The sequence below is a fragment of the Capra hircus genome, chromosome 26 (assembly GCF_001704415.2).
Source record: "Capra hircus breed San Clemente chromosome 26, ASM170441v1, whole genome shotgun sequence".
In the NCBI taxonomy this organism is placed as follows: Eukaryota; Metazoa; Chordata; class Mammalia; order Artiodactyla; family Bovidae; genus Capra; species Capra hircus.
The window spans coordinates 31,037,326-31,050,894 of record NC_030833.1 but is presented as its reverse complement, the minus strand read 5'-3'; the positions used below and the strand labels follow the sequence as shown (position 1 = coordinate 31,050,894).

At 47.4% G+C, this 13,569-nt stretch overlaps 1 protein-coding gene across 1 annotated transcript; it reads right to left on the bottom strand.

Annotated features, from left to right (window-relative positions):
• SLC25A28 (solute carrier family 25 member 28) lies at positions 1,827 to 12,294 on the bottom strand. Its single transcript, XM_005698317.3, has 4 exons — positions 11,883 to 12,294; positions 4,955 to 5,183; positions 3,841 to 3,897; positions 1,827 to 2,671 (listed from the first exon to the last, which is right to left on the bottom strand). Exons 1-4 carry the CDS (start codon positions 12,171 to 12,173, stop codon positions 2,154 to 2,156), a joined length of 1,095 nt encoding a protein of 364 aa, XP_005698374.2. The 5' UTR covers positions 12,174 to 12,294; the 3' UTR covers positions 1,827 to 2,153.

Below are 13,569 nucleotides of genomic sequence, written 5' to 3'. Positions count from 1 at the left end.
CCAAATCCTGCTGATCTGCAGCCCTAACTCTGCTCCAGTCTGCCACTTTCCTGTCTCCCTCACCACAGTCCCTGCGCAGACCTCAGTGCAGCCTTGCCCAGATGATTTCGGCAGCCTTTTCCCAGGTCTGCCTGCCTGTCCAGTCTTGCTCCTCTAATTCCTCCTTAGAGAGCCTAAGTGATCTGTTTCAGTTGCAGATCTCATCACACCATTCCTCTGCTTAAAACCCTGTAATACTTCTGCACTGCCTGCGGGATAAACTCTAAACTCCTTAGTGTTGCTTTTAAGACCCAGTCCCTGCTTGGCTCTCCAGCTGCATGCCTTACCCAGGCTGTCTGCCACCATGGAACCCCTTGCAAACTGAACCCCAGATGCTCCAGGTCTTTGCTGAGAACATTTCCCCTTGTCACAGCTGGGGCCTCCCTTGTGGCTCAGTGGTAAAGAATCTGCCTGCTAGGCAGGAGATGCAGGTTCAATCCCTGGGTCAGGAAGATTCCCTGGAGAAGAAAATGGCAACCCACTCCAGTATTCTTGCTTGGGAAATCCCATGGACAGAGGAGCCTGATGGGCTACAGTCCATGGGGTTGCAAAAAAGTTGGACACGACTTAGCGACTAAACAAAACAACCTCACAGCTCATTTGCCTTCCAGGTATTCCTTCAGATATCACTTCCTTCTACCCCATCACCCAAGACCAGGTTTGGTATTCTGTCCCCTCAAGTGTCTAGTTTTACTTATCACATTTCTTGTCATCTTCTCTTATAATCACCTGTTTACATGTATCTGCCTCTCCAGACAAGCTCCTTGAGGGCTGGGATAATTTTTTAATCTTTTTTTTTTGGAGGGGGGGATGGTTTTATTTATCATCATGTCCCCAACACCAGTGCCCAACACAGATGCTCAATAGTTAATGAACGAATGACAGACGACATAGCAAAGATGACAGATGGAAGTTTTAGGGGGTTAAATCTCCACTTTGTGTACTGAACAACTTGCTAACAACTGGTTCAGGTTCAAAAAAAAAAAAAAAAAAAGGAACAGACTGGCCCACCAAACCCACCAGTGAAAATCCTGTCCCTCAAGTCTCCCAGAGCCCTAGTGGTCCTGGGCAGGGAGCTCCTTCAGGTGGAGGTGGAGGACATCCCCTCTGCTCTTTCCCTATCTGTAGGAGGGCACAATTAGATTCACTTCTAAGGATAAATGCTCTGAGTTGGGGTCCCAGTTCTACAGTTACTATGAGACCTCGAGCAAGTCACACCCTCTCTGAGCTTTCCTTGCCTGTAAAACAGAGATGATACCTGCACTGCCTACTTCAGACTTTAGGAGAATCAAATGAGATCACCTATGCTAAAGTACCTTGTAAAAGCCTTAACATCAAATGAAAAGTATTACTATTTACCATGTAATCTTCAGGACTTGAAGCTTCACTGACTAATTTTAGCTTTGCAACCACATAAAAAACCAGCGCCATGTGGAAAGGTGTACTGCTGCAGGCAGAGCTGAGAACCAGAGCAGAGATCTACCTGCCTGAGCCACGCCACTGCCCTAGGGGAGAGGCGACAGTGAGGATCAAGAGCACCTTTTTAGTTAGGGTCTACACTTTTACTTTCACAAAGACACACTGTTCCTGCCATCAGAGATTCCTTCGAGCCTATTACTAACCCAGGGGGAGTATGACCCCAGAGTCTTAAATCACCACGAAAACAGCAGAAACAAAAACTACAAATGCAATCGACCTTCCCTCTGGGCCCCTTAATTCACGCTTCAAGTCAAGAACAGTTGATAGCATTTCACTTCCCCTTTGGCAATACAAACCCAATGAAACCATTTCATTTAAAGGCTTTTTATTAGGAACCAGGGGAATGAGCTGCGTATCCCTCTGTAACAGTCTAGAGCAGGTCATCAGGCCCAGGAAGGAGAGTGTCAGAGATGCTGTGGTGTGACTCACTGCACTTGCTTAAGGCCCGGAAGGAAAGGCGGTGGCGACAGAGGGCGGCAGGAACTGGTGTCAGCCAGACACCCAGAGCCTGGGGAGAGCGAGCCCTCTGCCTTCCTTCCTCCACTCGAGGCTGGGGTGCGTCCCAAGGCGGAGAACATGGCTGGGGTGGGCAGGGCATCAGTGCTGGCTGAACCCTGGTTCCACTTGGTGCTGCTTCACTTGCCTGCCCTCCACTCTTCTTGCCTTTTAGTGATCAGGTATTTGAAGAACTCATACACAGACCAAGCGATGGCTGTGGAGGGGATCTGGTAAATGACCCTAGCCTGCACCCCTCGGAAGTAGGCAGTCACCCCGCCTACTTGATACACCGTCCTGAAGGCACTAGCCATGCCTGTGATATGTCCTGTAAGGTTGGAGTTCAAGGCCAGGGATTCCTGGGTGTTGAGCAGTGTTTTGCAAACGTCCAGTGGGGTTGTGGCAGCGGCAGCTACAGCTCCTGCACAGGCTCCGGAGAGGACGTGGGAGCTGGGGTTGTACCGTCTCTGGGGGTTAAAGTGCTCCTGCAGGAACTCGTAGGTCATGAAGTGGATGGCTTGGAAGGGCACGTTCATAGTGAGCTGGGTGGTGTAGCTGCGGTAGAAGGCCCCGGCCCCCTCGTTCCGCCACACTGCCCGGACACAGTCTGCCACCCGGCGGTAGGGAGAGTTGTACACTTGCATCCTCTGTTTGACCACTGGCGGCGCCGTCGGTGAGCAGGGAATGGCGACAGCGTTCAGCCGGCGAGCAGGAGCGTCCAGGAGCAGAGCCCCAAGTCAGCGGATCAGCCAATGGATTGGAGAGAGACAAAAGTATGTGAGTCGTCAGTCGGCCTGCTCAGTGAAAGTTCCCCTTTCTGAGAGGAGGGGATAGGAGAGAGTTGATAAAGGGCTAAAAAATAATGGAACCACTGCCAGTAGGATTTCTTTAAGACCAACCAATTAATATACAAGATATATCTACCATTGAGACTCCATAGGGTTTCCTTGAAATAAGTACCTATTATTACTACCATCTTACTCTTTCATTAAGTCCCAAGGCAAGAAAAGATTCAGTGGCAGTAAACATAATAACAAACACACAGCCCTAACAATCCCAATCCTTGGTACACAGAATGCCAACTCTTACAATATGAGGACACCATCCTTCCACAGGAGGAAGAGCTGGAGAAGGGCGACCAAACCAAAAGTCTTAGCCAAGAAGAGTGTGACTTTAGTTTCCAAACATCTCCCACCCCCTCAAGTGGATTCATGGTATGAGTTCGAGATCTTCAGCTTAGCTTTGGCCCTTTCCTTGCCATGGTCTTGCCCAGACAGGTAAAGAACTGGAACTTTAAGGAACATGGCAACTGTGCTATCCTTTCATATTTGTTTGGGGACCTCATTCTACAACTGAAAAGCCAAGATCCAAGCAGCACTGCAGGGACTAAGCTCTGCTAACATTACCCTTTCATTTCTATCTCAACCATTATTCATTCCAATAAGAAAGGCAGTATTTTCAAATGGCAAAATCCATTTTCATCTCTTTGAAGAGAACTGAAATAATCTGCTAAATTTTTTAGATCAAATCCACTACAAAGTGGACTTTCAGGAAGGCCCAGGAAAAGGCCACAGACAGTCTGATGTTTTTCTAGGGAACCCCCAGATGAATTAAATCTCAGTGAATATGCTTCCGGCCTAAGGGAATCTTCCTAAGCACTGACAGCATGGAGGGAGTGCCCTCTACTGGTAAGACAATATAACACAGCAGGGTTTCCCACCAAAACTGATGGGGTGCTCCCTGGCTCTCTTCTGCAAACCCCAAATTAAGGAAAAGCCTAGAGATGTAGATGAAGCTACCCAGAGGGAAAGGGTGAGGAATCATTACCTTCCACTGGATTCATGGCAGCATCATGAAGTAATGTTGCCACACACCCAGCTGCACCTGCAAAGGAAAAAACAACTGCCACATGTAAGGCCAGGAGGGGGTGAATGACTCAGGGAGACCCGAGTGAAGGGGAGTGGCTGTGATAAACCACAGCAGGGACAGGGGATACTAATAGCCAGTTTAAAAGATGGGAACCCACTGCTTCTAGATGCCTGTTGAGAGAAACGAGGCTATTTGTTCCCCCTAACTTACTATGGCCATCAGTCTGCCTTCCACAGCTACCATATGAAGGCCAGGAAGAGTCTGAGAGAACAGCCCAGATTTCATCAACAAAGATGGCTCTAAGGACAGATGCAGCTCATGCCCCATATAGGAAGCTAGTTCACTGTGGCCAGGGGATGCCAGCAGATCAGCCCCCTGGAGGGAGCACATGAGGGGCAGGTGGCTGGGTCTCCACCACAGAGCCCCACCTTCTGCCCTGCTGCCCCATGCTGCCCGCCTGTCTCCAGAGCCTAACAGCTGTCCATCTAGACTTTCCTCTCTGGGCCTGAACTACCCTGTCCCTCCTCCTCTCCTCTCCCCTTTCACTTTGGTTTTCTCCAGGCTGCTATCCCTTCCCTCACTCCCACACAACCATCAACCTCCGGTTTCTTAGGACAAAAGACCCAGGCCCCACCCCCATTCTCTTGTCAAGCTCCTGTTTTGTCCTCTGTGACACAAACTGCCTCCGGGCAATTGGGATCCTGAAAATGTGAGGCGAAGAATTGAGGCTCCAGGATTAACACCTGACTACCAAGAAATACATAGAGTGGGCAGCTCAGTGTGTGTCTCTACATTGTCAGGGCATTAGAAGTTGACGCCAGGGAGAAGATAAAGGAGTCAAGCAGGTACATAAGGAAGGATACTGTAACCATTTGCTGAGGCGCCTGGAAGAAGGCGTGAGATGGAAGCAGCTCATTCTTAGAACATCAGGTTTGGAAGTCCCCCCTCTATAATCTGGCCTACCCCAGCCCAAAGCTGCAGCTTCAAACCATGCTGAGACTGGAAAGCACTGACAGCAGCAAAGCCCAAAGAGCTGGGAAAGTGGGAGAACCAGCACAGGAAGGCTCAATACCATTGGCAATATGGCTATTGCCCCCAGGGTGGATTACATCACTCAGTGTCTTTTTTAACTTTTCATAGCAGGCAAAATAGAGGGCGTGGGCAGGCCCTGCGCCTGTTGCTGTGACGTTCAGGCCGCGCATGGGCCTCCACAGGCCCTCCGTTCTTATAATCCTCCAGAGGGCCTCCAACACATTGCGGTAGCGGGCGGCTGGATCCGGCTGTAGGCTCTGCATCCGGGTCTGAAAGTACAGAAGGGGGAAGTGCAGTGTCAGGGATCTGACGTCTCCCAGTCTCAGCACCCAAGCCTGAGCTCTGGGCAGACCTTCTATGTGAAACCGCGTCAATATGCAGAAGTGATACCTGGCATCCAGTTTTACTGCCTTCCAAATCTACATCCAATCTTTCCAAGCCTTGGATGTTTTGTTGTTTTTTTTTTCCCCTGGTCATCTATGACTCTACAGGCTTCCTTGGTGGCTCAGCAGTAAAGAACCCACCTGCCAATGCAGGAGAGGTGGGTTCAGTCCTTAGGTTGGAAAAGATCCCTGGAGAAGGAAATGGCAACCCACTCCAGTATTCTTGCCTGGGAAATCCCATGGACAGAAGGAACCTTCAGGCAACAGTCCACAGGGCTTCAAAAGAGTTGAACATAACTTAATGACTAAACAATAACACATGACTCTATGAGTAGAACACCATTATTTTCCCTCAAAAAATTACTCCTTGGTAAGTGTTCTTGAACTCCAAAGTGATTCACAGCCTCAGCAACAAATATTAAGCCTGTGTTTCAGGAGAAGTTGCTTTGGTATCTTAATAAACTCAGGCTAAGAGCTCTTTACAAGTGGATTCTAAAGTTAGCTATTTACAATATACTTTATTATTACTGAAAAGTGATCCTGGGCCTGCTTCCTGATCACATACTAATGAAATGAGGACTCAACCTCTGATATAAGCTTGATGATAATCTGACTTCTTCAGAATATTTGGCATTGGCAGCTGGGCCTGTATATTACACTTTTGGCAGAAATAACATTCCTAATAGATACTGGTCCAGTTTCCTGGGAAAGAAAGTTTACCCTCAAACTATGAAGGTGGAAACCAATCTTGTCTCTAAAAGTGAGGGAGATTCCAAATTTCTAATCTAAACTGACTCAATTCCAAAACTGGCATCAATGAATAAAAATTAGTGAAACATAACCCTTGGAATCTCCAGAGGATTCAATGACTGGAATGAATGTATATAGTAGATATTCTGTATGACGTTCCTGGACAAAGTTTTATTGAAATTTGGGAAATTAATCTTATAGTTCACAAATCACTGACGACCTTCTCTGAAAGATGAGTCTACAGGGCAGATCTCTTATTTACAGACCCATTTCAAGGCTAAGGTGGCTTGGACACTATCAGATAGTATAAAATCAATATCCAGCGCCTGCAATACAGTAGGCACTTGAGATTTGTTTGTTGAATGAATGAATGGAAGAATGAAGAATCTTAGCTTTGTCTACACCACTTCAAAAACACCATTAGTGAATCAATAGGGGCAACTAATGCCCAAGTACAGTTTAAATTCCTACTTCATTCCTGTCACTGATTCAATCTGGATTGAACAGCTGGAACCTTCCTGTTGTCCATCTGGAATCCAAGACTAATGTCTCTCCTCAAAAGTATGGGAGAAAACACTCTAACCATATTAACAAGTCCTAGTTAGCCGCAAGCAATCCACATTCCTCTACAGTTATTTTCTCCTTCCTGCTACCAATAAAGAACTGGATAAAAGGTTAATTATTTGAAGTTCAATCAGAAATACACAGGATCACTTACCACAATGTGATACATTCTCTTTTACTTCTCAATAAAAAACACAAACCAAAACAACCAAAAAACGTCAATTTCCAATAAAGAATGTGTTTACTGATCTTTCACATCACCTGGGAGGATAAGACAGGCCTTGGCTGGGTAGGGACACTAATAGATAAACTGGTAGCTTAACAACTGTGTGTTTCCATAGGTTTGTTCAAAAACTAATCTTGTACTGAGGGAATGTTTAGAAATCCCAGTGTTCTGCTGGAGTCAATGTCATATTTGGGTAACCAGACTTGAAGGTCTGGCCTCAGAGGCCTGGAACCGTTTACCCACAAGAGAAACAAGAGATGGTGGTAAGTTACACTGAACATTTTACACACACGTCTAAACCTAACTCACAATTCTAACTCAATGAAGATGCACCCTCATGGAGAGGACCCAGGCCTAAGCCACACCAAATATAAAAACAAATATGGCTTCCCGAAGAGAAAGATGAAATCTCTAAAGTATTAATGAATAGTCTTCGATATTAAAAAAAACCACTGCCTGGCTTTGAAGAAGTCATACTAATAGGGAAGGAAGCAATGCGGTACACCAAGCCACATTTCAGTATGAAAGCCTGAGTAGGAGCCCCAGCTTTGCTGGCTGTGTAGTCTCAGGTATGTCACTTAACCTCTGAGCTTCAGGCCATCATCTATAACATGAGACCAAGGATGGCTAGTGGGGATTCAGAGTTAAAGCATGCAAAAGCCATTGCTAATTTATGAGGTGTCAGAAATACAAGGCTTTTTATTGTATTCAAATATGGTTCTCAGAAATATTAGTTCATACCTTAGAGTTTACAGATCATGGCAGCATTGTCTTGTGTTACCAGTTTTTGAAGATATGGATAGGCAACTAACTGCTCTTTAACCACTAATAGATCAGGTCTGATTTTTCATTTTTTGTTTTCACTCTAAAGTTCCTCTGTGGCTGCAATGATCGATATGTCCAGCTGTTCATCTGCAGGTCATATTTAGGAAGAAGCACTATTGTGAAATTCTGTGCCTCGCTTGGTTCTGGAAATCTGCTTTTCGGAGGCTGTATGGAAGGCTGGGGAGTCAGACTTGGTTTAAATCATGGCTCTGCCACTAACTGTGTGACTGTGGAAAGTTACTTAACTTGCCTCTTTCTTCATCTATAAAATAATGAAAATGGTGTTTACTTCATGAAGCTGTTCCAAGGATTAAATCAATAACTGCAAAGCACATCAAACAGGGCATGACAAACATGAGCAATTGCCATTTACTGAATACTTATTATTAGATACAAGAAAATCAAAGAAGCCAATGTTTCCATCTCCTAATCTTCCATTGGTTTGAAAATATCTATTTCCCTTTGTTCTTTTTCTCCTTAACTTATAGATGTATTTGCTTCACCATTGCAAAGCCAAAAAGCAGCACCTTGGTGACAGGTGCTTAACAAGATATTGAGAAGAGTTCTGACTGCTTTAGGCTGCAGAACCCACCCTTTTAAATAAAGTCTGGTGCTTGCCTCTGAAGCACAGAAAAGGAAAACTGGACTTCCAAACTGGACTTCACTTGCACTTCCAAACCTATTATGACCATGGAAATAGCTGGTTGAATAACTGTAGCCTAGCCAGGCTATGCTGACTTCCCATGGTCCCTCCCAAGGATATTTAACTCGACTAACTAAGATCATGGCATCCAGTCCCATCACTCCATGGCAAATAGATGCAGCAACAGTGGAAAAAGTGTCTGACTTTATTTTTCTGGGCTCCAAAATCACTGCAGATGGTGACTGAAGCCATGAAATTAAAAGATGCTTACTCCTTGGAAGAAAAGTTATGACCAACCTAGACAGCATATTAAAAAGCAAAAAAAAAAAAAAAAGGCAGAGACATTATTTTGCCAACAAAGGCCCATCTAGTCAAGGCTATGGTTTTTCCAGTGGTCATGTATGGATGTGAAAGTTGGACTGTGAAGAAAGCTGAGCACCGAACAACCGATGCTTTTGAACTTTGGTGTTGGAGAAGACTCTTGAGAGTTCCTTGGACTGCAAAGAGATCCAACCAGTCCATCCTAAAGGAGATCAGTCCTGGGTGTTCGTTGGAAGGACTGATGTTGAAGCTGAAACTCCAATACTTTGGCCACCTGATATGAAGAGCTGACTCACTGGAAAAGACCCTGATGCTGGGAAAGATTGAGGGCAGGGGGAAAAGGGGATGACAGAGGATGAGATGGTTGGATGGCATCACCTACTCGATGGACATGGGTTTGGGTGGACTCCGGGAGTTGGTGATGGACAGGGAGGCCTGGCATGCTGCGGTTCATGAGGTTGCAAAAGAGTCAGACATAACTGAGTGACTGAACTGAACTGACCCTGATAAGTGGCCTGGGGATGCACAGTCCTGCATGCCAGAGGCACTGTCAGCTTTCACTAGCAAACACTGTGATTGGCCTTTAGGCTCCAACACAGATACCTGCCTCTAGTCTTAGGGACTTTGGGCTGCTCTTCCTCTCTGCCACCTATTTATGGTAAAAGAGGAAGAAGGGCTGCCTAGGGACAAGTAAACTGGGACGCCCCTTCTGAAGAAAGAGATCTGAATGTTACTTTCAAATCTGTACAACAGTATCTACTGCTGTAAACCCTTCTGAAGGAAGAGATTTGAATTTTACTTTCAAGTCTGCACAACAGTATCTACTGCTATAATCAGTATTAACTGACCCTGAGTCGTAATGGTCTCACAGAGTTTTTTCCTCTAGTCATTTAAATCCCAGCATCTATGGCAAATGAAAATGATTCTTCTAAAATACGCTTTTGTATTTTTGAAAACTCCTGAGCATTTTTTTCCCTCCAGATGAAATAATTATTTAATGGAGTGCTTTGAGGCATGACTGTAATGTTGTATTACTAATCAAAAAAAAAAAAATTTCAACGCTTATGTAAATGAATAAGAACTGTTCTTCAAAACAGTTACCTCGGAAGGCTGCAAGTGACTTATTTCAGCAATTCTGCTGCATTTATGCAAAACATTTCTGGAACTTCTCTTTCCAAGTGTTCCCTCAGTGGGTTTATCAGCTCAGGAGGAAATCAGTCTCCCTGCTTTCCTGTCCTACCTTATCTTTGACCCCCATCAGCATTACCCATTTTATTCTCCCACCTGAACTACCACATTTGATTCTGAATGGCTTCAATGACTAAAACATCAACTCCATCTTGTCAGAGGACAAAGACTTGCCCCATTTAAGGATATGCAGCCAAGTATTCTAGAGCAGCAGTCCCCAACCTTTTTGGCACCAGGGACCAGTTTCATGGAAGGCAGTTTTTTGTTTTTTTTTTTTTTTTTTCACAGACGGCACAGAGGAAGGGTGTTTTGGGATGATATGAGCACATTCCATTTATTGCGTACTTTATTTCTAATCTAATGCCGCCGCTGATCCAACAGGATCAGTACCAGTCCATGGCCTGGAAGTTAGGGACCCCTCTTCTAGAAGCATTTCTAACAGAGGAAGTTACAGATTGTTTACAACAAAAACAGTATTTATGTAAATATATGGAGTAAGGAGATAGCTGCCCAAGGTAGTGGGACAACACTTAAATTGAATAGCTGTGGTAATATTTCTAAGTCAGTCACATTATTACCTTGTATTTTTCAAGCCATTACTCTCCTTGATCCAGTTTTCATTTGCTACCCATCCTGAAAGACAGCACCCTAGACTATCTACTCTTAGACTCTACTCACAGTTCAAGTATAGTGAGGTTTACTTTGCAGTTAGATGTTAACTTTTGGATACACAGCATCAACAACTCATAGTCATTCAATCTAGATTCTATATAAATGTCTGAGGAATCTTTTTAATTTGTACTTATCTGACATTTCAATGTTGTTAGAGCACTAGCCATCCTCTTACTCCTCTCTCATGGATTTTACTATTTATTTCTATTCCTCCCAAGTTAATACTCTCCTCCTGAACATGTAACCTTTCCCTAGTTTGAGAAGAAGACATCCATTCAAGAGCTGTGAGAATATTTTTCGACTCTTACTCTTAACATGTAAAGGAAGAACCAGTCTCTGTCAGTATATTTATTTCAACAGTCCCCTTGAGTTTACTTCTCACTCAGCTTATTTAGTGGTGGCTCCTTTGCCAATGCACAAGAATAAGAACTGTAAAGAACAATGCATTCCCCCTCGTTACCCAGCTTTCTTCAGAAACACCTAGTCACCACCTAGTCTTGTCCCCACTCAAGAGCCTGCTTGGTGTGGATGAAATTACTTTCACTTTCCCAGGAATCATGCCCTCAGGTTGGTCCCGTTTCATTTTCTTTACACTAACATCTACTTTCTTCACACTAACATCTATTTTCCAATACTGTCATGCCTCCCTTATATGCAACTTTTCCCTTTTTTGTCAACTTCAAGTGGCTAAAGATACACACTATGAGGTCCATCCCTCCTAGGAGGGGTGATGTGCTCCCTGCACACACACAACCCCAATCCCAGCTAAATTTTCATGTTCAGGAAATAGGTGGGGTATCAGGCCTGCTGCACTGAGAAACCGAAACTTTTCCCTGGTCTTTCTCGTATTATTTCCAGTCAGGAACTGTGAATTCTGACTGTACAAAGATTTCCACTCACTCATTGATTAAGATTTAAGAAGTAAATCTTTCATCTAGCTGAGAGATCCCAGACTCTGGTTCCCGCCCTGTCACTTGTAAACACACAAGATTAGTTTGTAAAAGCAATCGGAACATCTCTAACTTTTAAGATCCTGTTCTGGGTCTTCAATAAGCGTTACCTTAATGAAGTTAGTGGCACTTACCTGTTCCTTTCCCATCCCACCCTATTCCTGTTTAGTCCCAGATGGGATCCAGGGTTTTGGCTGACAGATTTTCTTCCCAGAGTCCCGATTCAGATCTCACTGACGGTTAGAAATGGGTCCCGATTCCTGACTGGGATCAATTCCCGGCTGGGACCTTGCTTGCATGGAGTATCGGTCGAATAGTGTGGTGGTGGTAGGAGCCAAGAAAGGAAACCCTGTCGGCTCCGGCTCTCGGCTGGGATCCTGGCTCCAGGCATGACCCAGGGGGTCGGGTCAGCCCCAGGTCGGGTTCGGAGCAGGTCCAGGTCTCACCTTGACGCAGTCGACGGGGTACATCACGCAGTGCTCCAGGATCCCTGCCACGGCGCCCGCCACCATGTGCGTGGTGACAGTGGTTCCAGCCGGCAGCGCCTCGTAGTCCGGGCCGGAGTCCGGATCCTGTCGTACAGGGGGCCTGCAGGCCCCGGCCTCCCCGCCGCTGGCCCCCCGGCCCACGCCCCGCTGCAGCCACCCGTCCAGCAGCGCCGACTCCCCGGGGCTCCGCCCCGGCCCAGCCGCCGGCCCCCCCGCCACACCGCCAGCACCCCGCCCCTCCAACTCCATCCACCCGGGCCAGCTGCGGCGCCCACCCTCGCCACCGCCGCCACTGCCGCCGCCGCCCCCCAACCCCGTCGCGTCTGCCTCAGGCGCGGCCCAGAGAGCCCGGGGCCTCCGGCTCCCGCTTGGCCCCGAGGACACGCCCCTCAGTCAGCCATTGGTGCAGCCGCCAAGTTAGCTCCGCCCCTTAGTTTACGTAAAAAAATATGTCTGTGGTATTAGTGAAGTTGCCTGTCATTCCTTCGCCCCGCGGCGTTGCTACCGCTTAGATCCCACCCCTTCCCCTTTGATCTTGGAAGCTTCTTGTTTATTGGCCATTTGATTGGCTAGCATGTAAGATCAACCCGCCTTCCGACTTTTCTGGAGGGCGGGAGAAACTTAAGGCCGAACTTTGATAGGCTCAACCACCCTTGATGCTTTGACCCCGGCCATTGGCTAGCATCACGTCGGGATCTGATTGGCTACAGGAAGAGGGTGAAGCGCCCAGGGGCTATGGAGGCGGCATTTGGGCCCCAGACTGGCGCCGGTGGAGCTGTGTGCGCTGAAGGCGACATCGCTTTGGGGGGTAGGGAGGGGGAGGGGGAGAGGGGGAGGGCGGTACTCGGCCTTCAAGGTCAAACCGCTGACTGGTGCCGTTAAGATCCGCGCTCAAGCGCCTGCCCCGAACCCCTAGACTCGCAGGTTGCGTGCGGGCTGGTGGCCCTGGCGCGAGAGCTCTATTCCCGCGGGATGTCGGGCTGACGTGGGGCGGAGCCGGCCTGGGCTTGGCATCCCCTGGCGTGGCCCACCGGCCTGTCACGAAAGCTGTTGCGACATGCAGGCGGCGGCCGGTTAAACTCTTGTCAGGTCGGGAGTGTTGTTCCCTGTGGGCCATGTGCGGGCACACTCCTGAGGGCTCGGTGCTCCTCAGGCCCCAGAGTCACCCAGTAAACCCCCCAGTTCTTGAGTGAATGAGTTGGGAGACCTGCTGACGTTAGACCCTGAGCCTAGCCGAGAACTGAGGCCGGGAAGAGAGCTGTCGACGTCGGGGCGGGAAGATTCAGAGACAATGACAGCTGGGGAGGCTGGGCAGGAGGCAGCTGCTGCCCAAACACAGCAGGAAAGTGCGTCAAATAGGGGAAGCTTGTCCCTAAACTGACTCACTGATGAGCCCCCTTCCCGGTGACGATTCCTTTGTTTTAAGACGGCTCTCCCTCGCAGACAGGTGGGCTGGAGTCTCAGAGGGACGCTTATGGTTAAAGAACAATGTCAGCAGCCCCCAGCCTGAGCATCACCTGGGCCGTGAGGGTACACAGGTGGTGCTTTGCTATGGCTTCAGGCTGGGGTGATGAACACAGGCTTTCCGCACTCCGTCTGCCCGGCTTCAGTAACCCTTCACTGGATCGTGTTTGCACAAGTTTCT

What these genes read in the sequence shown, in the direction of transcription:
- SLC25A28 (XM_005698317.3), bottom strand. Translation starts at nt 12,173, where the DNA reads ATGGAGTTGGAGGGGCGGGGTGCTGGCGGTGTGGCGGGGGGGCCGGCG. An exon ending in CAATAGCCATATTGCCAATG is followed by an intron (nt 3,898 to 4,954) that starts GTATTGAGCCTT and finishes TTTCCTTTGCAG; the next exon opens with GTGCAGCTGGGTGTGTGGCA. An exon ending in TGCCATGAATCCAGTGGAAG is followed by an intron (nt 2,672 to 3,840) that starts GTAATGATTCCT and finishes CGGCGCCGCCAG; the next exon opens with TGGTCAAACAGAGGATGCAA.